The 22,721-nt window shown below is 45.4% G+C and overlaps 1 protein-coding gene across 1 annotated transcript in view; it reads left to right on the top strand.

Annotated features, from left to right (window-relative positions):
- Positions 1-14,297, top strand: part of LOC103921121 (disintegrin and metalloproteinase domain-containing protein 9-like) — a 36,607-nt gene extending 22,310 nt beyond the window's left edge. Inside the window, exons 14-22 of the mRNA XM_009329030.1 lie at positions 2,265-2,433; positions 4,406-4,498; positions 5,191-5,383; positions 7,166-7,271; positions 8,776-8,959; positions 10,205-10,282; positions 12,320-12,431; positions 13,881-13,992; positions 14,273-14,297. Of these exons, the coding sequence (XP_009327305.1) occupies positions 2,265-2,433; positions 4,406-4,498; positions 5,191-5,383; positions 7,166-7,271; positions 8,776-8,959; positions 10,205-10,282; positions 12,320-12,431; positions 13,881-13,992; positions 14,273-14,297 (1,072 nt within the window). The remainder of the gene's footprint in view (positions 1-2,264; positions 2,434-4,405; positions 4,499-5,190; positions 5,384-7,165; positions 7,272-8,775; positions 8,960-10,204; positions 10,283-12,319; positions 12,432-13,880; positions 13,993-14,272) is intronic.
- Positions 14,298-22,721: the final 8,424 nt, after the last annotated feature.

Genomic DNA, 22,721 nt, shown 5'->3' with positions numbered 1-22,721 from the left:
GGGTGAGATTTGGGTCGTTGCCTTCAGCTCTCCACCTCTGAGCAACCGCTGTGTTTCTGTAGGGGGGTGCGTACACCCATTCCTCCACAGCATTTTTTAATCTTCCAGCTCAACTTGGCAGAGGAATGGGAGTCTAAGTTGCCCCTGCTTTGTGCAGGTGGTTGGACCAGGGACTTCCAGAGGTCTCTTCCAACCTAAATTACTCTACGATGCTTTATCAAGTGAAAATAGTTATTTAGATAACACAAGAGACATCAGCTCTCCCAGAAAAGTTGGCTTCCTTGGCTCCACTGGTCACAGTATAGCTGTTCATTTATTTTCCTCTGCTTTCGCCAAGTGATGCTTGCTTTTGGCTTCTTCACGGCTGCGTTTTGATGCTTCCCGCAGATGTATGGGTTACTGCATCCCCTCCTCTTGCACTGGTTGTTTACAATTGCTACCCATGAAAATGTATCTTCCAGAAAAGGTGCCTTGTGTACAAGGAGCTGCTCCTCATACCTGCTCTCTTGATATATGACCATCATGAAGAAAAACAATTCCACTAATTAATTAATGTGTCCTGAAACCCGTGAAGAATATTTGGTAGATGTCAGCTTCTGTTGTTTCAGCATCGAAGAAACCATACGATATTGCAGGAACATCCCTGCGGTCAGCTCCAAGTACTGCTGATAATACAATGTCTTTAAAAATGACTCATTCCCCTCAGCTCTAGAGGTCTGCCCAACACGCAGTGAACTTCAGCAGGCAGTGAAGGTTGCTTCATTGCAGATTTGTTTGCTTCCAAATCCTAAGGTCCTTTTCTTGGTGTGAAGAAGTCCTCATCTCTGTTTCACTCTCTGCAATGTACATACTGCAGCAATGAGAAGGACACAGGCTCTATGCGTCATATTAGACCCTTATCTTCACCAGACACCAACTAAGCCTCCCTGAAGACGTTAAAGATTTGAGAAACTGAAGTCTCCTAGCAGATTTGTCTGCGCTTTCAGTAACATCAGCATTGAAACAGCCCTTTCGGTGCGGTCACCAGCAGTCCTGCTTCACCCCGTGACGGTCCCTCCCATCCCGTCCGCCTGGAAGTCACCTCCTTGGTGACCTCAAGGTGATGGAGAACCCAGCACACAGAGGCTGGGGTGAAAACCTCAGCCAGTCAGAGCACTGTGTTTCGTAGGTCTCTGATCCTTCAGCTTTTGCTGCCACCCATTCAAATAGTAACCTTGTTATCCTAACGTACTCATTAAATTTATCTGTTTCCAAACCTCTCACTTCAGGCAATAGTTCTTCCAGAATTCCTAAACGGCGATTAATTGACATGTTCAGTCAAGTTGCTTCCATTCTGGCTGCAGTAATTTCCATGCCCATATTTATGCACAACACCAACAATTCTATTTCTGACTCATCCATCTTCCATCTGCTGCTGCTTCTCACCTATCCCATGATGTCCATTTTTATTCCTCATCAGTCCTGTCCATATATCACCCTAGGGGTATGTAAGCCCTCAGCACTTCAAGGGATGTCTGCACAGCCTTGTTCCTTATTTGAATTATTAATGATTCTATGATTCTATGAATTGCTCTGTTGTCCCATCAGTGCTGCCTGACATCGTGCTTACCAAAGCTGAGGGCAAGCTCTCATTTTATTTTGGGCCACATCTACAGTTTCTTTGGTATCTGCATCATGCTCACTACTTTACCATCTTACTTCAGCTTTCTTCTTAATTCGTGTGATTCCAACCTGCATTCAATTTCTCTTTTAAAATCCTCTATAAGAGATAACTTCACATCTGGAAATTCTCATGCCCACGCTCCTGCACAGTTCATGAGTAGCTCTCGTTGATTTGAGCAGCTAGGCATGAAGCCACCCTCTTTTTCCCCTGGTTACTTTGCAAGTTCCAGGTAGTTTTCATAGCGTTCACACGAAAGCAAGTGGATCCCTCTTTCACACCCGGTGATCTGCTCTCCACATTGTACATTGCCATGAATGACAGCCAACCTCGCGTTGTCTGTAGTGTGTCCTGTCCTCCACCTTCAGCTTTCCACAACAACCAAAACACTTTCAAACCTGCTTTGTGGCCTTACCCTTTTCTCATCCAGGCAACTGTTCCTGTCTCCCATGTCTTTATTCATGAAAAAAGGAGAGAAAAAAGGCTTATTCCCCCTAAAACTGCCCATATTCCTCTTTGCTAGTTAATCTATCTGTTCTTTGAGTCCATCAATTGCTTTATGTATATGGCATGGTTATATATAATCAATATTTTTTTCTTACAGATCTTGCTTGGCATTCAGTAACTGCACTATGGGAGAATATTACAATGAAGTAATAAGAAAAAATCTACCTTGTCTACTCAACATACCATCTTTAAAGCCATTTCTTCTTGATCTCTGCGGCAACGGTGTCTTGGAAAAAGAGGAAGAATGTGATTGCGGCAGTGACGAGGTTAGCAATTAAATATTTCACTGCAATCTACACGTTAGAGTAGTGTTAGTAAAATCGTGGTGGCTTTGCAACAATAAGAGCTCCCTGACTCATGGGAAGTAATCATCTTTGAAGTGTCACACATTCAAACAAGCCCACCGGTTTCCACTTCTGTGAATTCCCCTGCAGTGGGGATTTTCCCAAATATGGTTTTATTTGTGGGCAAAATATGCATGATATGTGTAAACATATGCAGAGCATATTTAGAGGTAAATTCAGGTTTTGTTCCGTGGCTACGGAGGGACCTTTTGCGGCAGACTGTGCAGAGCTAACGGTGGACTCTGTCTGCAAGTGTCTGACAAGGAGTCACGCTGCTGGGACAGAGATGAGACCTCTCCATACCTCGTCCACATGGGAAGGTGTTTTCCTTCTGGCTGTACTAATGTTCGTCAGAATGAGGGGTCTGAAGAAAAGAAAAGTATCTTATCAGTGCTGCAGTCAAAGTGGGAGACTCTGCAGAAGGGACATGTCTTTGCCTCCAAGCCGCCCTATATACAAGCAAGTTACGAGCACTTGCATCTTCTTGTCTGTAAAACGAGAGTTTTTCTGTTTCTGTTCTTTCTTCTGTTGTATTTACCCTGGAGTCAGTGAAAGAAGTGCTTTTCTGAAGTACTTGCATGTTGGTATCTTTGTGGCTCTAATTCCAGGATCCATGCAGTTGTGACACTTCGGAAAGTTTGAGTTTTCCAGTGGAAACTCTTGTTTGCGTTTTGGGTAATCGTTATTTGTACAAAGCTTCTGCAGCTTTGTCAAAACTCAGCCTTTGCACTGACGCTTCCCACGTAGAGCTATCTGCACGTGCTTGATGTCCAGGCTTGGGTTGAACATCCTGCACCTTGCCGATAAAGAGGATTCACCTGCTTTAAGAAATTACGCTAGGAAAAAACAAACCCTACCACCTACAGCCCCCCCAGACCCCCGGTCTCTCCAACAACTGGTCCCGGACCTCTTCTCCTCAGTCAGGCACGGGGCTCAGCCATACAAGTGCCCTGACCAGGAGACCCTTTTTATCAGCCCCTTTCATCCCCCGCTCTTTTCCATTTCCCCACAATTCTTCCTCCCCAGTCCACCTTAATCTCTCCCTGCCTTTGGTCCTCCCCCGAACCATCCCACGCAAAGCTTTGCACATCCCCACATTTGCCTTAAAACATCCCACAGTAAGTTTTACACAACCTTACATTCCCTCTCAAATACCACATTATAAGTTTGGTCTCTTCAGGAGAGCCAGGAAAATCTTGTTTTCCATCAGCAACCTGAGAGCTCTGGTCTTTGCTAATGTCCCCATTATCTCCTCTTTGTCATCGTTGTGTGATCAGTTCATTACTGTTCCCGTCTCCTTCCCTTGTTTTTATGCTAAAAAGCCATTAACCAGCTCTCCTTACAAAGCAGATACCCTTACATCCCAGGTATCCTGAAAATTTGAGTAACTAATTTTGTTTATGTGACAAAGTTCAGAGCCCGTCAGCTCTAGCACCTTGAATGATTTGGAATTGGGGATTTGAGTTTTTAAGGAGATGGTGGATCATTGCTGAGAGAGTTTTAAAAGGGAAGGAAGGAAAGAATGAAAGAAGGAAAAGAAGGACAGGAAGGGAGACTGATCTCTCCTATTGTGCTCAGAGGGTTTCCAAGTGCTTTGGAAACGTTAATGAACCTATTTTTAAAGCATCCCTGTGAAGCAGGTAGGTTGGCTGATTAACAGAGGAGATGAGATGGAAGCATTAGTGTTGAGGGAAAAATGCAAATTGTTTTAAAAGTGTCTACACGAGGCGTATTTCCCCTCGACACAGAACTCCAGAATGTCCAGAGTTTGAAGAGTAGCAGAAAACAGCAGTTTTTTCCTTAACTTCCTTCAATTCTGTGTCTCTTAAGCTAGAGAAGATGATCCAAATAAGCACCTCTCATACCGAGATGGTACGGCATTATTTACTTGCAGGCATGCCTCCAGGAAGGATGCTGCTTCTCCTCCAGCTGCTTGCTCACACCGGGGGCCTCTTGCTACAGAGGTGGATGCTGTCACAAATGTCAGGTAAGTGATAACAGCAACAACTGCTATTGGCTTTGCAATGCAGGGTAAATTAATGAATTAATTGTTTTTTCAAAGCTGTTAGGTGCTATAATGTTTATTCCCTGCATTCCTCGGTATATCTGGTCAGAAAATATGCATAAACTTGACTGGAAACTGCACATGCTGAGGTAGAAAACAAATAGTTTAGAAACACTGAAATTATGTCAGACAAAAACCGTCAGCAGGAGCGGCAAAGCGAAGGTGTAAGGGCAGAACCGACTAACCCAACACAAGCATTGGTGTCATGGACCAAACGTCCAACAACCACAAGTCTGCCTGAAAGGAAATTTTAAAACCTCATCTACACTCCTGCTGATTTTGAGCTTTTAGGGAAAATCCAGCAACATTGTATTTGTAGAGGCATTTCAGATTCAACCTGAAATGCAGAAATAAAACCACGAGTTTCTGTGCTGGAATATCAGCAATCGCCATTTGCAATGTCTCAATTTCCGTAGGACAGCAAGGACTTTAGTCCCTTACGCCCTCCTCCAGTCCTTATTCTGCCTGACTTTTTGCAAATCCAAGTGGCTGTCCTTCATCCTTTTGGGGCATTCCCTAAGATTTTGCCACATGGGTTTCAGTAATTTGGGCCAGCCGCTCCAGAAAAAAAAAAAAATCCATTCAAAACTCGTTTTGTGGGCTTTTCTTTACAGTTTCAGCCAGCAGGAAAAATCTGCAGAGAAGACAGGAGCGTTTGTGATCTCCCCGAGTACTGCAACGGCTCTTCAGGGACCTGCCCCATGGACGTATTTAAGCAAGACGGAACCCCATGTGGTGACAACGACCGCTGCTACGATGGGCACTGCCACAGCCACGAGGCACAATGCAAAGCTTTATTTGGCAGAGGCAAGATATCTCACCCAAGGAACTGCCAGATCGTCTCATATGGAATTAGCCCTCACCTTCAGATAACACTTCATCTCGCGTCTCCTCCCCTTTCCCTGCCCTCTGCTTTAAAAAAGTCTCTTTTTTCCACAGTCACTGAAGGTTCATTGTTTACTCTTTATAAGGCAGGCAGGCCTAGACAGCTGGGCCAGTTGCTTAAGAGTATAAGTACTTGCATAAAAAATACTACAGAACGCTTTTAAAATACCCCATGATTTTATAACAATAGCTGTATACCTATCACAATGTGTATATAAAATATAGTATTGGACTCTATGATCTTAAGGGTCTCTTCCAACCTAAATGATTCTATGATTCTATATATTTACAATAGTTAGGGTAACAGAAAAGGGGTTTTCTCGGGCAGTAGTTGTTGCAGGGCTGTTTAGGAACATCCCACGCCCAGCGTGCAATGGGAACGGCAGCTGTGGCCACCCTGGGACCCTGTAGACAGTCCTGGAAACAAAGATGTGCTGGAGACAGTCGTTGAGATCACTTTTATGCCTCTGAAAGCAACCACACCCTACAATTCGTGCACCTAAATTTCCCCCGGTTCAAACTTGAAGCATGCATGTGATTTTTTTGAATACCTGCCCACATCCTCTTTCAGATTATTTCTGGAGTTAAGTAACCAAACTTCCCCAGCGCACGTGTCCTGAGGCTGCGGCGGAGCGGATCTGTTCTGCGCTCCCTCGTTAGTGATAGCAGTGACGCCCATCACGACCTGAGTCCTAGGTATCTTTATGGACATGCCTAAGTCTTCTGTAAGTAAAACCAGAGTTCCTCCGTGATCTACCACACTGATGAGAAGTTTGGAGCCTCTGGGAACCCCTGCACATGAAGACAGTAGCATTTCTCATGAAAGGCGTTGCTGGGGAAGGCAAGGATATTGCTAAGGCAGAATATTTTGATAAGGCAGAGTATTTTTGTCATCATTTCGACACGGGACACCAAAGGAACTGTCGCGCGAACATTTACGTGGTGCTAATGTGGCCAACAGTGATCTCAGCCACCTCTGCAGGACAGCCGGGAAGCCTGGCAGTTGGGTTTGAGAACATTTTGGATGCTCGAAAACTTGTAAAAACGCCTGACGGGAGTCCCACATTGACCACAGGCTCTCCATCTTTTCCCTCAGCGCTCTGTTACTCTTATACAACACTGGGTGAATATAAAGATGTTCTGAAAAAAACAGGAGTCCCCTGGGTTAGAAATGGTTTTGCCTTACTGAAATCCAGATCTGTGAGCAGTTTCTGACACCTAACAGGAATTAGCGTTGCTAATACGGAATATAATGGTGGCGATTCTGGTTTCAGGGTAAATGTAAGATATATTGACCTGTGTCACACAGCAAGTTAGAATTAAAGAAAAAAAAAAAAATAGGTTTGGGAAAGGTTTGAGGCTTTTAATCCAATTTTCTGCTCCATGTTGTTCTGTATAAATGATGTCTACATAAAACATCTGCTCTGATCATTGGTTGATCTCTTGGTGGCAAATCCATTCATTTAGCCACTTCATTCTCACACTGATTATTCTGATCCAAAAGAGGACCAGAACCAAAAGAATATGTGAGGAAAAAAAAAAAAAATTGCCCTTTACGGGGCATGGCAAGTCAAATGCAAGCTGTGGTGGACTAGAACTTCATTTCAGAAAAAAAATCACAAAAATCATCTGGAGGGATTACAGGGGGCGCGTTATAGTCCCTGCCTCTCCGTGAACGCCTCCCTTTGCTCTCTCGCTCTGCAGCCGCCCACCGTGCCCCGCTGAGCTGCTTCAGGGAAGTGAACGTTCGAGGCGACCGGTGCGGGAACTGTGGCTGGAACGGGACACGCTACACTAAATGCCTGGAAGAGTAAGTGCTGGTTAGTGGTGGTTACTGGTGTCCCAGTCCTGCCAGTAGCCAGGTAGGACTGGGACACCACTCTTGCGCGTCGCTGTACAAGGCAGACAAACAGAACACTGTTTCTAGAAGTTTTCCAACTTGAATTTTTTTTTGTTGGGATTAAGCACAGTAAGAGAGTCAAAAGCAAAAGCGGTGTCGGGAAAAGGAGTGCAGCTTCTTACACAGCTTGGAGACTCTGCTAGGCTTTTCTGGTTGGTTTTCATAGATGGAGTCATGTACAAGCATTGCTGATACCCTACCCGTGTAACAGTCAAAGCTGGGAGGAATTTGAGGCAGCATTTCTTCAGGTTGGGTTCTTCTTGCACTTTACTTTCAACCCAGAAAGTTAAGTGAGGTCGGTTTTCTTTTTACAGGGACTTACAGATTTTTCTTCTTTGCTTGTCCAGAACAGCCTTAAATCTTATCTCCCAGCATTAATGGAAGTTCGGTGCACGATACTTTCCAGCTTTCCCGCAGTAAGGGGTCATCCCATCACCAGGCGAGGGCTTTGATAACGGGTTCAGTTTGATAATGGGTTCTCTAGCCCTTTTTCTCCTATAGCATCAATTCTTTTCATGTTGCTGCCATGTGCAGCAGTCATCAGTCAGTACATCTTGCAAGACATCTCTAGGTAGGACATCGTTGTAGAGTGCAGTCCCTCAACCTCTGAACTCATCACTCCCCAAGCCCTCCTCTGCTGCCCTGTCCTGAGGGCAGGACCTGCTGAGAATGACCCACATCTGAGTGTGGATACGGACAATCATTCAAAAGGAAGGAGATTGTTTACCAGGACCTTGGAGATTTGCTGTCCCTACGCATATCAACACTCACTCAAAAATACGCAGTCGCTAGTACCTAACCTTTCTTCATGCTTGCACTTCGGCAGTTCACCAAGGACAGGGACATTGCTGTCATTAGGGGAGACACTGGGATGCAAATTCAGAGTTTGAGCTTATTTCCTATTTTCCTACTGAGCATTACACAGGCAGCACCCGAGCTTCACTGTTGCCACCTCTGGGCACAGAGACGACTTTCTGAATAACTACACCCAATTCCTCCTGGCGTAAACAGCAGTATCTCTCATGCAGTATATAAAATGGGCAAAACACACGAAAAGTGAGGGTCAAAAAGTCAAATGGAAGTGTCTCTGTAGCTTCTGACACACACCAAAGAGCTGTGCCTACGTGCCCAAGGCACTGACACCAACTGGCATAAAAGAGTCTGTGTCAATACTAGTTAAATGTCGTTACCTCAGAAAAGAGGTTGTTGGATGCAAACTGCCTAAAAGGATTGATCCTGGACAGCTGGAACCTCTGACGGTGCCCAGGGTTGTTCCCAGTGTGCGAGCTGGAAGGGGCCAAATTTATAACAGGGTGCTCCAACAGCTGACGGCACAGTTGTGTACCAGCACCATGGATCACCACATCTTCAGATGTCTCTACAGACCTGGCAGCAGTCTGTCTGTCTATCCCAGGAACGTCCTGTGTGGAAGAGTGCAGTGTGCCAACATTAAAAGGGTACCAGTCAGGCAAGACGGCGAGACCGTGGTTCAGACTACCGTGAACAATCAGCTCTGCTGGGGACTCGAGTTCCACCTGGCTTCAGACACTCCTGATGAGGGATCAGTCAAAGACGGCACATCGTGCGGTAGAAACAAGGTACCCTTAGAAAGCTTAGGGGGATATATGAATAGTACAGGACGGAGGTTAAATGGAAGGATTTTGTTCCTAAAGGAGATGATCTCTGATACAAACCCATAGTGCCTTCTGTTAAAGCCTCCTTTAGCAGCTGAAAAATAGCAACCTCTTGTATTGTTTTTGTGGGTTTTTTTCCCCGGAGACTGAGTGGCTAACACAATAGCTGCCATTTTTTCCATTAGAAGGGAAAAGCAATAGATTGTACTCTTCTTTTGAAGCTACTAACCAAAGCCAAAGTTTATTTGTTGTACATAGAAAAGAATTTGAAGTGTTGTTCCAAGAATAGGACTCACTTCTTCCCTTTGACCCAGAAGACCAAATTCCTGTCAAGCTGGTGACATACTAAAGGATGAGTTTCCTGCTACTACATGGCAAGGAAAATATTTCTAAGACAAACAGAGTTCCACCAAAAGGGAAGGAGCTGCTCAGTGTTGGCTTCAGTAGAGTTCTCCTTCCAGGAGACGTGGGTTTCACACCACCAAATGCAAACGTTAATTACAAAAATAACTAATTTTACAAGGCAAAAAGTGGAAAATACATCTCCTTCATTCTCCTTCTGCACAGAGGAGATGTGCTTGTGTCTCCTAGAGCTAGGAAGATACTCCAAGTTATTCACTGAGCAAACAAAACATCTTCTGCAGTTCCAAGGTCTTGTTCTTGTCATGTGGACTGGACAGGACAGGACAAGACAGGAGTTCCTGAGCCACAAACTGCCGGGAGCCGGAGAGCATGCTGGGGAAATAGTGTTGCATGTATGTATAAATATCAGGGTGATTGTGCAGGGTCTGTCCAAGGGTCCATCCAGCCCAGAATCCTCCACCAGTCTCGGGCAGGTACCTAGGCAAGGGTATGAACAGAGCAGGCACGTATGGTACTTCCTCCTAATACCAGCACTACCTTCAATTATTTTCAGCTCTTAGCTACTCAGTTCCTGAGGTAGAAGTGGTTTCTGTGCATTTTGTAACCCTCAGTGGGTTTGTTCAGTCTCCCTTTTGGTTTGCCTTGAACCGGGAACCCGAGATCTTCATTTTACGCTCCCCTAGTGCTTGTTTGGAGAAAGAAAAGTCTTGAATGAAATTAAATAAATGGCTGAAAAGACTTGGCCTGCTGTTTCTCACTACTTTTATCCCTATTCACCAGTCAGTGCTCTCTCCTAGTATCCGTCATTTTGTCATTTCACTAATACAAATCTGCCTCTTTCTGCAGATATGTATGAACAGGACATGTGTCAGCGCAGCTTTTCTCAACAATGACTGTAGGGAGAAAAAATGCAATGGCAGAGGGGTAAGTAGAAAACACCTAAGCATCCTTTGAAGAGTAGAGTATATGAAGTGTAAATTTGTCTCTCAAAAGCAGTATTAGAAATCCAGAATCATTCCTAGTTCAGCAGCACAGGGATTATTTCGGTTTTCACCCACGACTGTCCTCCCAGATTCTGCTCTGGCCATCCACAGCTCTTCATAGCAGTGTTTGTTGGTTACTTTTACCGTTTTTCTTCTTTGTTTCCTCGAATATTGTGAAAACCAACTTCCACATCGTAACGCTTCATCCTTCATTGCGTCTGTCAGTGCTACTGAATTTAAATTAGGTGGAGTTGGAGAGATCTTCTAAAAAATGCGTGCTCAGTTCTACAACTTTGCTTTCCTTACAAATACCACAGAAATGGCATATTTTGTACGTTGGCTGCACTTAGTCTTAGGTAAAACCTACATTTCAGACATTAATACTGGCAGAATTTTTTCACATGTGGATTTTTTTTATGATATCACTTCCAAGGTACCTGCCCCTTTCCAGACAGACGTTATTGTAGATGAGCAGAAGATCTGTCTGGGTGTTAGTGTGGATGCTAAGGGAGAATATTGGGAATATTTGCTATCATCTGTCCTTTATCTGTAATATTGCTGAGGACCAGTAAGAAAAGTTACTGGCAGTCTGTCAACCTGTAATTGGAAGGGTCTGAGGTCTGCTTTTCTTCCGCTCTGTCACCAGCTGTAGGTGGCCGAGTCCATCAGAAGTTATGTTCTTGGCAACAGTGTTCTCAAAGTAGTTGGAAAAACCATGTCTTTTTGCTGTCTCCAGAGAGAAAGGTTATAACCAAAAAAATGCACGTTTTTTTCTTGGGAAGCAAGCTGAGTAATCCAGTTCTCCAAACTAAACACGTCCTTGAAAATTAGTAATTATTGCTCTATATATTGTTTGGGCTGCACAAATGAGTGAAGAAAGCTAGCCTCAATCCTGTCTCCTCAGAAGAGCAGAGAGAAACGTTACCCAAAGCAGAGACGCTATGTTTGGGTGGGAGACTGTCCCTACCTACATGGGTGTGCAAATTTGAGATGTGGGGGAGCAGAGCTATGGGTCCACACTACCGAACAGTAACACAAACCTGGACTAATAACATATAATAGGAAATCAGCCAACAAGCACCTAAAGAGGGTTAGAGAGGCTCACTTCTGCATCACCTCAGCGCACGCAACTGACACAGGCTGACCGCAGACCCACACCGCAGTATCAGGTCGGTAGTCCCAGGGGAGCTCTTCCCTCTGCTCCTGGTCCACAGCGAGGATACTCAGGCTGTTCGGCAGCCCTCGCTGCACCCCAGGAGCAGTTCAGCTGTTACGGACCATGAGTGAGAACCGAGGATCACAGGAGCTGAGTAATCCAGCCTGGACAGGACAAATAAATGCGCAACCAAGGGAGTCACGGTCCTATTTTGCAGGAAAACCTGTAATTTTTGAATCACATGAAGGTGACAAATTCATTTTGGACGTATCTGTGAAATACGTTGCCACGACAGAAATAGTCAAATCATTCACCAGTGCAGGGTAGCTCTGCAATATAAAGACTGCAAAAATGCTTTCCAACTTTGAGATTAAAAACAGCTTAAGAAATGCAAAAAGCACTCCTACTGAGTTGGAAAAAGGCAAATATAACCATCTTTCACCTTCTATACGTTGTTGTCTCTCCCCTGCTGTGTTTGTAGCACCTCTTCCAACAGGACCATCACCTCAGTGACGGATCGGGAACTCCCACTGCCCTCACTTCGCCAAAGTAGCAGGCACCTAATGATCGGTACAAGCCAGAGAGCCCACGGCAGCCTGTGACCGGGGCACCAGTCTATCACCTTTGCACAAAACAGGCTGAACATTTCCACGGTGGCACCTAAAGCAGAGTAACAAATTTATCTTAGGACACGGATTTCATCCAGCCTGTCTCTGCTGTGCCTGCCAATAAGCTGTGCTAGCAGCCTATTCCCCGGAGAAATGCAGGGCCACCTCATGATTTCTTTATTTTTCATGCCGTAAAATATGTGGTTTCTTTTAGGTGTGCAACAATAAGAAAAATTGTCACTGCGATTTTGGATGGGCCCCTCCGGACTGCAAGCTGGGAGGATCTGGAGGCAGTGTTGACAGCGGACCACCTCCTTCTTTTCACAGTAAGCACTGTGGGGTGGGACCGCTCTGCACATCGCACTGCCTGTCTCAGCTTTATGTTTTCTTCAACAAGTTCAGCAGTTCTCCATCTATACTTTCAGATCACTTTAGACTTTGTTCAGACATCTCTTCGTCCCTTGCTATTTAGCCATGTCAGATTTTTTTTTTTTTTCTCTTATCTCACCTTCTTTTTTATCATTCCGGTTGTGCTTGCCTTGTCTGACTCTATCAGACTACTCTCAGAGCACCCACACGAACTGCAGATCGATTCCATTAAGCACAGGGGCCAAGCAGCCAGCACACCGTTCATTAAGATGGTTTATGAGGGGTGTCGTTCTGAGCTCATCAAACCCCTCTTAGGAGAATCTTCCTCTCCTCTTAACAGAGATCTCCAGCAGAGCTCCAATCCCGAGAGGACAGGACATAAATAAATATGATCCTGGCATGTACCTCTGAGAGATATACTTCTGCCTTCCTATACATTAGGTATTCTATCTTGCTGATTAAGAAATACCACCCAAGTCACTCAGCAGTACTCCACAAACCCATCAGCACCCGACCGCTGACAGCTCTTCCCCAACCCTCGTTGCTCATTAGCGCTGCTACTGATGAAGAGCCATTAGATCTTTCTGCTGTTTTTTTGACCAGGCAAACGGCAAGTTGCTCAGGCAGTAACGGGCCCACTGGCACTGCAGAAATAGCACTCTTGAGCAGATAACAGTTTCTATGTCAAATCAGCCGTTCTTCAAAGGACCAACCCATTGTGATACTTCACGTGCTTGCATGGAGGGGAAGGTACCCAAATGGCAATGTTCTCCTCCTCTCAACTCATGGAGAAAGGCCGATGCCAATTTTTAGGCTTCTGCTAGGGTCTCCTTGGGAGCTGCTTAGGTGTGCTGGGAGGAGCTAACCCTTTTACACTTGCCATACGAAAAACCTCTCGTACTTATTTATCCATACCCTAGCTACAGGCTGAAGCCTCAGCCATTAGCTGAAGTAGGCGTTCAGCTCATGTTACTTTTTCCTTCAGTGCTATATTTGGATATTTCTCCATCTGGGCGTCCTCATCAGGGACCCACATGGGAAACCTTCCCGCTCGTTCGTTATGTCCTCAAACTCCTTCCCGTGCAGTCCCAAAGACTCTCCATTTCCAGGCCTAGCACTGCTTTAGCCTCTACACTGTATACCTCAAGGCTTTTTATTGTTTCTCAGAAAGGTAAGAACGCTGATAGCTCCCAAGTAGCAGTGGTGGAGGTGTCTCAGAGCCCCAGCCCAAGAGCAGAAGGGAGGGAGCACGCAAGTGAGCATCTGCTCATTTGGGGTTGAGTGTGCGCGCTCATGAATATCTGAACATGTACGATAAACTGCTGTTTCTACTAGCGTTTTGTTGTGCCAGAAACGTCTGATGTGCACAGAGCGTAATGTTCTCTCTTTCTCTCTTCCATTCCAAGGGTTGAGATCTGTAAGGAATATGGGAAAAGCTGCTGGAATGCTGCTTTTATTCGTCTTGATTCTGGCCTTTTCGCTGTACAAGAGGGTTGCCATTGCTCAGCGGACCCGAAGGTAGGTAAAGCTCCCCCAATCTTTACATCACCTGTCAAAACCGAGGCACATCTAACAATTTCTAAGCAAGGTTCTCAGCATCCCTTTCCACGAAGGGCCTTACTATGAGTTCACGGTGCAATGCTGGCCACCGAGCTCCTCTTGCTTCGAAGACAACCTGCAGGGTAATGCAACCAAACGTGCTCTGATCTGTGAGCAGGTCGTTGTCACAATTGCCTCTTAACCAGAAACGGCAGCTAGAGCTTAATAGTTTTTAATCCTTTCTGGCACTTCCCCCCAGAAATTTTGAAATGAAAATTGGCTAACTTCAGGATAATTGTTGATAAAGTTCGGCTTTTTCTAAATGGCTCTTCCTTTTTTCTTTTTTGGAATGTTTAACCCCCCCTTTTTTTTTTTACCTTTTCCTTTCATTTTCACTTTTTTCATTCACTGAAAAATGCAAACAAAAGTTGAAAAAAAGAAAGATTTTTAAATAGTGTGCGGAGGATAAATGCTCCCTTATCCTCTTACTGTTTTGCACATTTTTCCCAGGTCAAATGGGTTTATAAGCTTAACTGAAAGAATATGGGAATGTGACTGCAGACAGACAGGGAGAATGTTCAAAAATCCCAAACCAGAAAAGGAACGATGACATTCCCCTCGATGATCTCTGCGCACCCACGTGCTTCAGATTTGCTGGGCTAATTTATCCTGCCAAGAAGTAGGAAAAACCACACGGAGGTTTGTTCTGCTCTTTGCAGCAAGACTGTCTAGTACCCAGCTACCTCATGAACTACCAATTTAGGTGTCTCTACCCTCTGTTATAGTCTGCAGAGCAGATATAATAAATGCTTTCCCCTTACCACGGTGATCTGTGGTATCTCTGGATCTCAGGTAAGAGACAGGATTTAACTTACTTCACAGTTCTATTTTCCTGTCATTTTACATGTCCATGTCAGAGAACACAATTTCAAAAAAACACCCAGCATTTCTCGTAAGGTACTTGTCCATGAACGACAGCATCTTATTCTGCATGAAATCACTGTCCAAAGTTTACTGACCCCTCTATGTCACAGGTGGCGACTTAGAAGACAGGAAAAAACCCGTAATACCACTTCTCCTCCAAAAGAAGTAAGTGTTTTCTCCCATTCCCAATTTAAAAACGACATTCTCAAAGGGGTTTGGGACACTGTAACTTCTCAGTACTTTCCAAACATCTTTTTCCTTTCTCAGTAATTCTTGCTCCCCCAGTTCTTTCAGTGCAAGTCGAAAGCTGCCAGTGAGGACACCCCCAAAGAGCGTGTGCAGCATACCTGCAGAAAATTGTTTTGGTTTATGGCAAAAGACAGTTCAGGGTAAAAATACCAAGTTCCTATAAATAGAAGTGTATTCAGACTGACTGCTTCAAGAGCTGGCATTAGCGTGACAACACAGCTGAAGAACGCACAAACAAAATACTAGCCCTTGTCAGAAAATAAGAATTTTGTCTACATTGGGACAAATATGACATTTCTCCCAAAATGAGGAAGATGAGGCGGCAGACATCATGGTGTCCAGGCAGGGAGCTGCCAGGCAGGAGGGTCAAGTTCAAGCCTCTGCTCTGGTCCTGGCCATGGGGCTTTTCTGCGGTCCCTGTCGCTATTCAGCAAGGCTGCTCTGTCCTCCAGGAATGTGGTTGATCCAAACTACGTCAAAGCTGATGCAGTTTTACCAGATCAACTTTTCCAAGGAAAAGCTCCCTGGGAAAAAAAAAATCCTGCCTCTTCTAGTTAGAAAAGTAGAAGAAAAGAGATAAGGAACCAGAAAACAGAAAATACAGTAAGAAAGAAGAGCAGCTAAGGTCTCACCTCGCACCATGTGTGCAGGGATCACCCATCCAGGAGGCCCAGAGAAGAGCCCTGGGGTCAGAAACTCATGGTCTTCAGGGGAAAACTGGAAGATGCGGGTTCTAGAATTTGAAGGTGACTGAGGGGATATTGGATAATAACCCCCAAATACGTGCAAGACAACCACAACTGAAACCGTGTTTTTTAGGTTTATTGTGGGCAGAACAAAAAATGATGAGACTGAACTGCAACACAAGACATTTTGGCTAGGAAGAAGTGAAAAAAATGCTGTGTTTCTTTTTATATAGCACTGAGGAGGTCCACCACATCCACAGTGATAGTTCAACAAGTGAACCTAAAGAGACAGATGGGGAAAGTTACTTTTTTCTGTCAGTAGTTAATTAAAGTATGGCAGTCATTGTCACAAGATGCTGACGAAATCAAGCACTGAACAAAGAAGATTAGTCACATGGATAGATAACAAGATTAATCAAAATTTTAACCGAGTATTAACAAAATAAGTAAGAGGAGAGCAAAAGAGGTAGACTAGGAAAGGTATGCTAAGTCTGACAACTTTGTATTAGATGTCATCTAATACATCATGTGTGATCTCTAAATGCCACAGGAGTCTAGAAATGACAGATTTGATGAAATGCATGTAAATCAATTCCATTGAGGCAATGCAATTTAAGAATTTCACTACAATTTTGCAAACATTATCAGTGAGAAAAGCCATTGAAGACAGAAAACACACGTTAATTAGGAACACCAGGGAAGCACCGAGACACCAGGGCAGAGGTTGGAAACTCCAGCCCAGGGAACAGCAGCAAAGAGAGGTGGTGCCTTGGTTACATTTGCAGGTACTATGCCTAGAAATGTAGTATACCGTGACAACTAAAGGAGTTACAAACAGACTATGAACTGGCCAAGATCAAGGCCCATCCAAAGCAGCACCTCCAGGACACAGCACCCAGTAACAGACCGGGGAAAGCATCATCACCAGGACACAGTGAGCCGATCCTTGTCTCCCGAAGTTCTGCTGATGGCCACAGCCTGCATCCAGTCCTGTTGGACTCACCCTCCACAAATGCGTCTAATCCCTCTGAACCTACTTATCCTACTGCCTCCCCAGGATCCTGCGACTGCGAATTTCACAAAAAAAAAAAAAAAAAAAAAGTCGTCACCCTCTGGAAGTGCATCCTTCCAAACAGTGTCACTGCTCCAGTATATATTCCTTCAAATTGTGAACACTGGACTCTGTACCACCAGCAGGCTAACAAAATATTAAGTAGAATATGCTGTACTAAGCTTAACATTTTATTTTTCAGGAGAACCTGGCAGAGGAAGAGGAAAGTCCTTCTAAGGATTAAGCCAGAGCAGTGGCCCTTTGCAGGACACAAGACCCCAGGGGGTTGAAAACAGCCTAGGCATGGCTCCGAGAGCAGCCTCACACATCGCCGGCTCTGCGGGAACTGCAAGAAGCCATGCTTCCCAAATCTGTCACCTTAGTTTTGGTTTTGTTCAGCTTTAAATAGCAATGTTACCTTCACTGAAATAAAGAGGTTTTCGTTTTCTTCCTATTTCTGTTTACAGCAAATATCTTGTTTTCTAGGAGGACGCCGGACTCCACGCTCCTCCAAGGGTTTCCATCTCTGCTTCCTAAGCATTTTATGTCTGCTGTGGCACCAGTCCAGGTCATCACTTTATGGGTCTTGCAAACTCTGTAGGCAGGCACGTAGCAGGCTGTTATCTCGACATTTTGAATTTTTTAGGCTGTGTTGTGATTTGCGAGTCCAGGGCGACTGACTGCAAACACACAACCCTAAGAACGCAGACCTTGCCTGTGGCCAGGGCAAGCTCACCACTACATGCCGGTGTGTACCTGAAAGGACGCACGGATTGCCAGGATGAGTCCTCAGGACTCTTCGGCCTCCTCTTTTAGACTGGCTGATGGAAAGTCCACCTCCCAGTTCCCTACTGTCTGCTTGGTAGACCAAAGAGCAGCCACACCACTTCTTGGATTTCTCAGAAAAAGAAGAAAAAAAATAATTGCATTTCTGCTTGAAATCATAGAGTCATAGAATCATTAAGGTTGGAAAAGACCTCTAAGATCATCGAGTCCAACCGTTGACCCAACACCCCCATGCCCACTAAACCATGTCCCTCAGCGCCTCATCTACACGTCTTTTAAATACCTCCAGGGATGGGGACTCCACCACTTCCCTGGGCAGCCTGTTCCAATCTTTAACCACTCTTTCAGTACAGAAATTTTTCCTCACATCCAATCTAAACCTCCCCTGGTGCAACTTGAGGCCATTAATACTCATCCCTGAACACACTGAGCCACGCCGTTGCCTTGTATGGGCCTGGGTTTCAGAGTCACAGCAGAGGATGGGGCTGGATGGGCTCTGTGGCCATAGAAATGTCCACAAGGTCTGCTGCATTCAAAAACTGAAAGAACAAAGAACGGGAAAAAATACTGCATCAGTGTGTTTGCCACAAACGATCCGACACCAATTCTTGGCAGTCGTTCCTTTTCTAACTATCAGCTGATCTTCCCCCAAAGAGCACAGGAGATCCTTGTGGCTCAAAACAGCTAACTCCAAGACACAGTCTTGGAGAAGTGGCCTTCCCACCTCTACCTGAAGATAAGCAATGACTACAAGGGAAATGCAATAGTCCCAAAATTACATTTTGCTTGCAGGGAGGTCCTGAAAACACCACTGTCCACCACCTTCTCCCTGGTTTTCATCAACATGTCACAGTGACCGGCACTGTCTTGACCAGAGTGAAATACTCTTTAACTTGGTCCAAAAGGCAGGCTCTTCAAGGCAACCAGCCTGCAAGAAGAGCAGGTCTACCAAACTTTCCAAGAATTCCTCTACATCGCTTTGAAGTTTACTATGAATGTACAAGGGGTGATCATTCTTGGTGTGCAGCCCACAGGAACATGAAAGAATGCTGAATATCCGCAGCCTGAGGAAGAGCTCGTTTCAGCACATATCTCATCATACCCCTCAGAGGAGTACTGACCACCACCTCTACTGTGCCCAAGACAATAATGCACTCGGGAACTTCTTCGCCAAATAATGGATGTTCTTAAGATACCTGCACAGGGGAAAATTCTTTAAGCGTTTTATAAATTGTATCAAAAAAAAAAAAAAAAATCAGTCTTCTCTTACTATAAGGCATTGGAGCCGGTAAAACAATGGTGTCTTCAAAAAAGCAAATATGAGGTACCTTCATCTACATTCAGAGGAGTCACGCACATCTCGTCCCAGAAGCCTTTGTAAAAGCTCCTCAGACCATTTTGTCTTAGATACCATCTCTGTGAGGCACACCAGGCTGCCTCAGAACCTTCTCACTTCCCATTCTTCCTCTCCACATGCTTGCAGGGATTCTGTGGTGACAAATTATCATAGAATAAAAAAGCCTCACTTCTGCATCTTGGAGAAATACAAATGTCCTCTTCATATAAAGCAAATGGATTGTTTCCACGTGGGGGCTACATGAACAGGTAAGTGCCTTCAGCCATGAATGAGGAATGATAAACTCAGCCTTCACTAATTTCATTCTTAGACCTTCAGGGCTGAGCAGTACATCTTCATGGATAAGCTCACTCTTCAGACAGAAAGCCTCTGAAAATCCACCTCGTAAAATTTCTTTGATGAATAGAGTCTTTCCTCTAGTCTTTCCCCAGCTCTAAGCTTTCAGCAGTGATAATCACTCATCCCTGAAGACTGCAATATGCCCATACCTCAATAACTGATTAACTAAAGAAGAACTGTGAGATCAGCCAAAGGGCTCTGCCAGATCTTACAGATCCTCCCTACATGACAGTTAAGGATCACAAAGGAGGTTATTTCCCTCCCGAGTTCAGAGAACAGAGCTGAAAAGAGCACTGCCAGATTGCACAAAAACAAGGGCTTGGCACTTCAGGACAGGTTCAGGAACAGGCTGTCTTACAGAGCTCATCAGCCAGGTTCATGGTCCCAGCGGTGGAGCCGGTCCACCTTGGCCATCGAGGTCGGCTGGCATCCTGCACGTATATTATGGTTTGCCAAACTTCATCGTGTGCACTTAAAGTGGGATAAAAATGAGGATCTGCCCAAGATATGGCCTGTACATGAGAGTAAAGATCCTCAAAGAACTCTTCTTATTAAACTGTTGTGAGGACTTTTCAGACTCAGGCTCTCAAACTCTTCCTGGAAGAGTTTTCCCAGAAATAGGAAGACCTCAAGAGCTGCTCGGTTTGCTTTGGCAGCGCTCCCTCCTAGCTGTAACAGCCGACGATCTAGTCCCTTGCTAGTCCACTTCTGAGGAAGAGGCGATACGCAGATTTGCACTGCAGACTCGAAGTCTTCAGGTGGCCCTGCCACCCACAGAGTCATTGCTTCAGCGCCACCAAAGCTGGGACACAAGAGGACCACGCTTCTGTAACAGACGAAAGGGTAACTCACCTTGTGACAACCAAGTTTTCTGCGGAGTGCCGCCATGGCTATCCGAGTAACTTCTGGGGTACAGCAGTAACACCGGACTGCGTGGGGCTGCACATACGCATACATCCACCCCATATGGGGTCAGATTTCAGTTTGTGCAGAAAAACTCCAGCGGAGTAAGTCCAAATAACGTCCTGAGCCTCTTTCCAAGCTTCTGAGCTCATCAGCCAGGTTCATGGTCCCAGCGGTGGAGCTGGTCCACCCTGGCCATCGAGGGCTCAGCTACAGATACAGGAACTGGAAGTATTATTTTTATCCTTGTAACTACCATGTAACATTCAGACTGAAGACTGCCCGAACATCCAGTAGGCAGGTACCATTTCACCCTATTTAAAGCATGTATCAGTTCACAAAGTGACGGTTTCCATTGCTAGCTCCTTCACAGTTTCCTTTCCCAACGTACATGCCTGCCCAAAAACAGATACAGTGCAAAGTCAGTGGGCAGAGAGAAGCAACGAAGGCTGTAGGACTCTGGGTCTCCTTCACTCCGCCAGGCTCTCTGCACGAGAAAGCAGAGAGCGCTGCTTTTCAGACCCTGCTGAAAAAAACAGCAGTGCTTTGTATTTTCTTAAAATATATATGGCAAAGTCACATGGTGAGGCATAATGAAACAGCTTAGCCTGTTCCTATTATTCTAACTCTGTAACAAATGTTCCCATTTTTTACTCTTTCCTCGTCAACAATTTGAGATTAAAATACTTCTTTTCTGGAGAGATTCTGAAAAAGCCTTAAAATGTTTATTTTGTTTCAACTTAAATGGTCGTTTCAGTTGTTATCTTCATCCAGGCTTTGGTACTTCAAAAACACCCCACGTTATCTGTAGTACTGGAGGCCTTTTTCTCTGTTCCCCCACTTACCCACTTTGCTCCCTCAGCACACTGGAAAGATAAAGAGAAGATAAAACAAAAGGCAAGAACGTGCAGAGAAAACCATTTTCGGGCTCTCTTCCCTCCCCACGTGGGATCCACAGCAGCCAGCCACTCCCCGCACTGTTCTGCCTCATGCTCCTTCTCCTCAGACAGTGGCCACCGGGAGATATTTTCCAAACAGTTATCGCCACCCCCTAAACCAGTCACTGGAGTTCAGGGGAATCACAGAATCATTAAGGTTGGAAAAGACCTCTAAGATCATCGAGTCCAACCGTCGACCCAACACCCCCAGGCCCACTAAACCATGTCCCTCAGCGCCTCATCTACCCGTCTTTTAAATGAGACACAACCTGTTCCTTTGTGGACTGTAAGTGACGCAGGGCAGTATGAGAGCAAGGCTGCACCGCAGCTCACATCCGAACGTCCGGCTCCCAGCCCTTCCTTCGGTATTTCCCCTTCTCTCTGTTCTCACGCCTTGCTGGAGGAGCACCTTGCGCCGACTTGGCCACTTGTCCGCCTCAGGCTTAGCTCATGTCCTGCAATTAATGCCCACGGATGAGAAAAGAGTTAACGGGAGAAGGTGACAGAAGGCTGACAGAGCGCTGAGCTCGCGGCGTGCCACATCTCTGCATTCTCACGTGCAGCTGGTCCTGTCGCGGCTTTACTCCCTGGCTCACTCCAACACCCCTCACAGGCTTCTAACAATCAAAGGTGTTAAAACAATCATACTGTTTGCATTAAAAAAACACCACCCTGCAGTCAGTTTGTTTCAGATTCTTCACAAGATGTTTACTCAACACTTTCTTTTTGAATCATAGTATGTAGAAAGAATTGCTAAGACAAGGTTTAGTGAATTTCAGACCGTTGAGCTATTTCACGAAAAATAACGTGAATGAAATACCTCTTCCTCTGCACGTGAGAATTCTTGCCATCCTTTCTCTGAACAGTTCTAATACCAACATATCTTGAAGTGACAAAGTGGAGGATGTCAGGAAAGCAACCACCGGAGAGGAGAAGTGCTTCTCACATCCACCAGCTCCAGTTACTGCTTCCAGAGCAGCGCGCAGCCTCTTGGCTGAAGGAAGGGGTCTGGCTTTCCATCCTTGTTTTCACAGCACTTCTGCCTCTGCACCTCCTTTTGCCCTTGCTTCCTTCTCGCTCACTTCTGTACTGACAGCCCTGAATTAGCCCCGAGCACGGAGTTCAGGCAGCACAGCCCAAGTCTGAACCCGTCACGTCACCCAGAATGTCCTACCACCTCTCCAAGTACTTCAGGTGCCCAGGAAACGGCCCTACAAAACCGCCCGAAGCATCTCCATTCCTCTCTGACAACTTCTGCGGGACTGACATGGACATGCCACAGCATTCTCCTGGAGAAGCTGGCGGCTCACGGCTTAGACAGGTGGACTCTGCGCTGGGTCAAAAACTGGCTGGACGGCCGGGCCCAGAGAGTTGTGGTGAATGGAGTTCAATCCAGTTGGCGGCCGGTCACGAGCGGTGTTCCCCAGGGCTCAGTGTTGGGGCCGGTCTTGTTCAATATCTTTATCGATGATCTG

Source organism: Pygoscelis adeliae, unplaced genomic scaffold (genome assembly GCF_000699105.1).
Source record: "Pygoscelis adeliae isolate BGI_AS28 unplaced genomic scaffold, ASM69910v1 Scaffold297, whole genome shotgun sequence".
Classification (NCBI taxonomy): Eukaryota; Metazoa; Chordata; class Aves; order Sphenisciformes; family Spheniscidae; genus Pygoscelis; species Pygoscelis adeliae.
The sequence above is the reverse complement of the archived record's forward strand: the minus strand, read 5'-3'. Positions and strand labels throughout refer to the sequence as shown.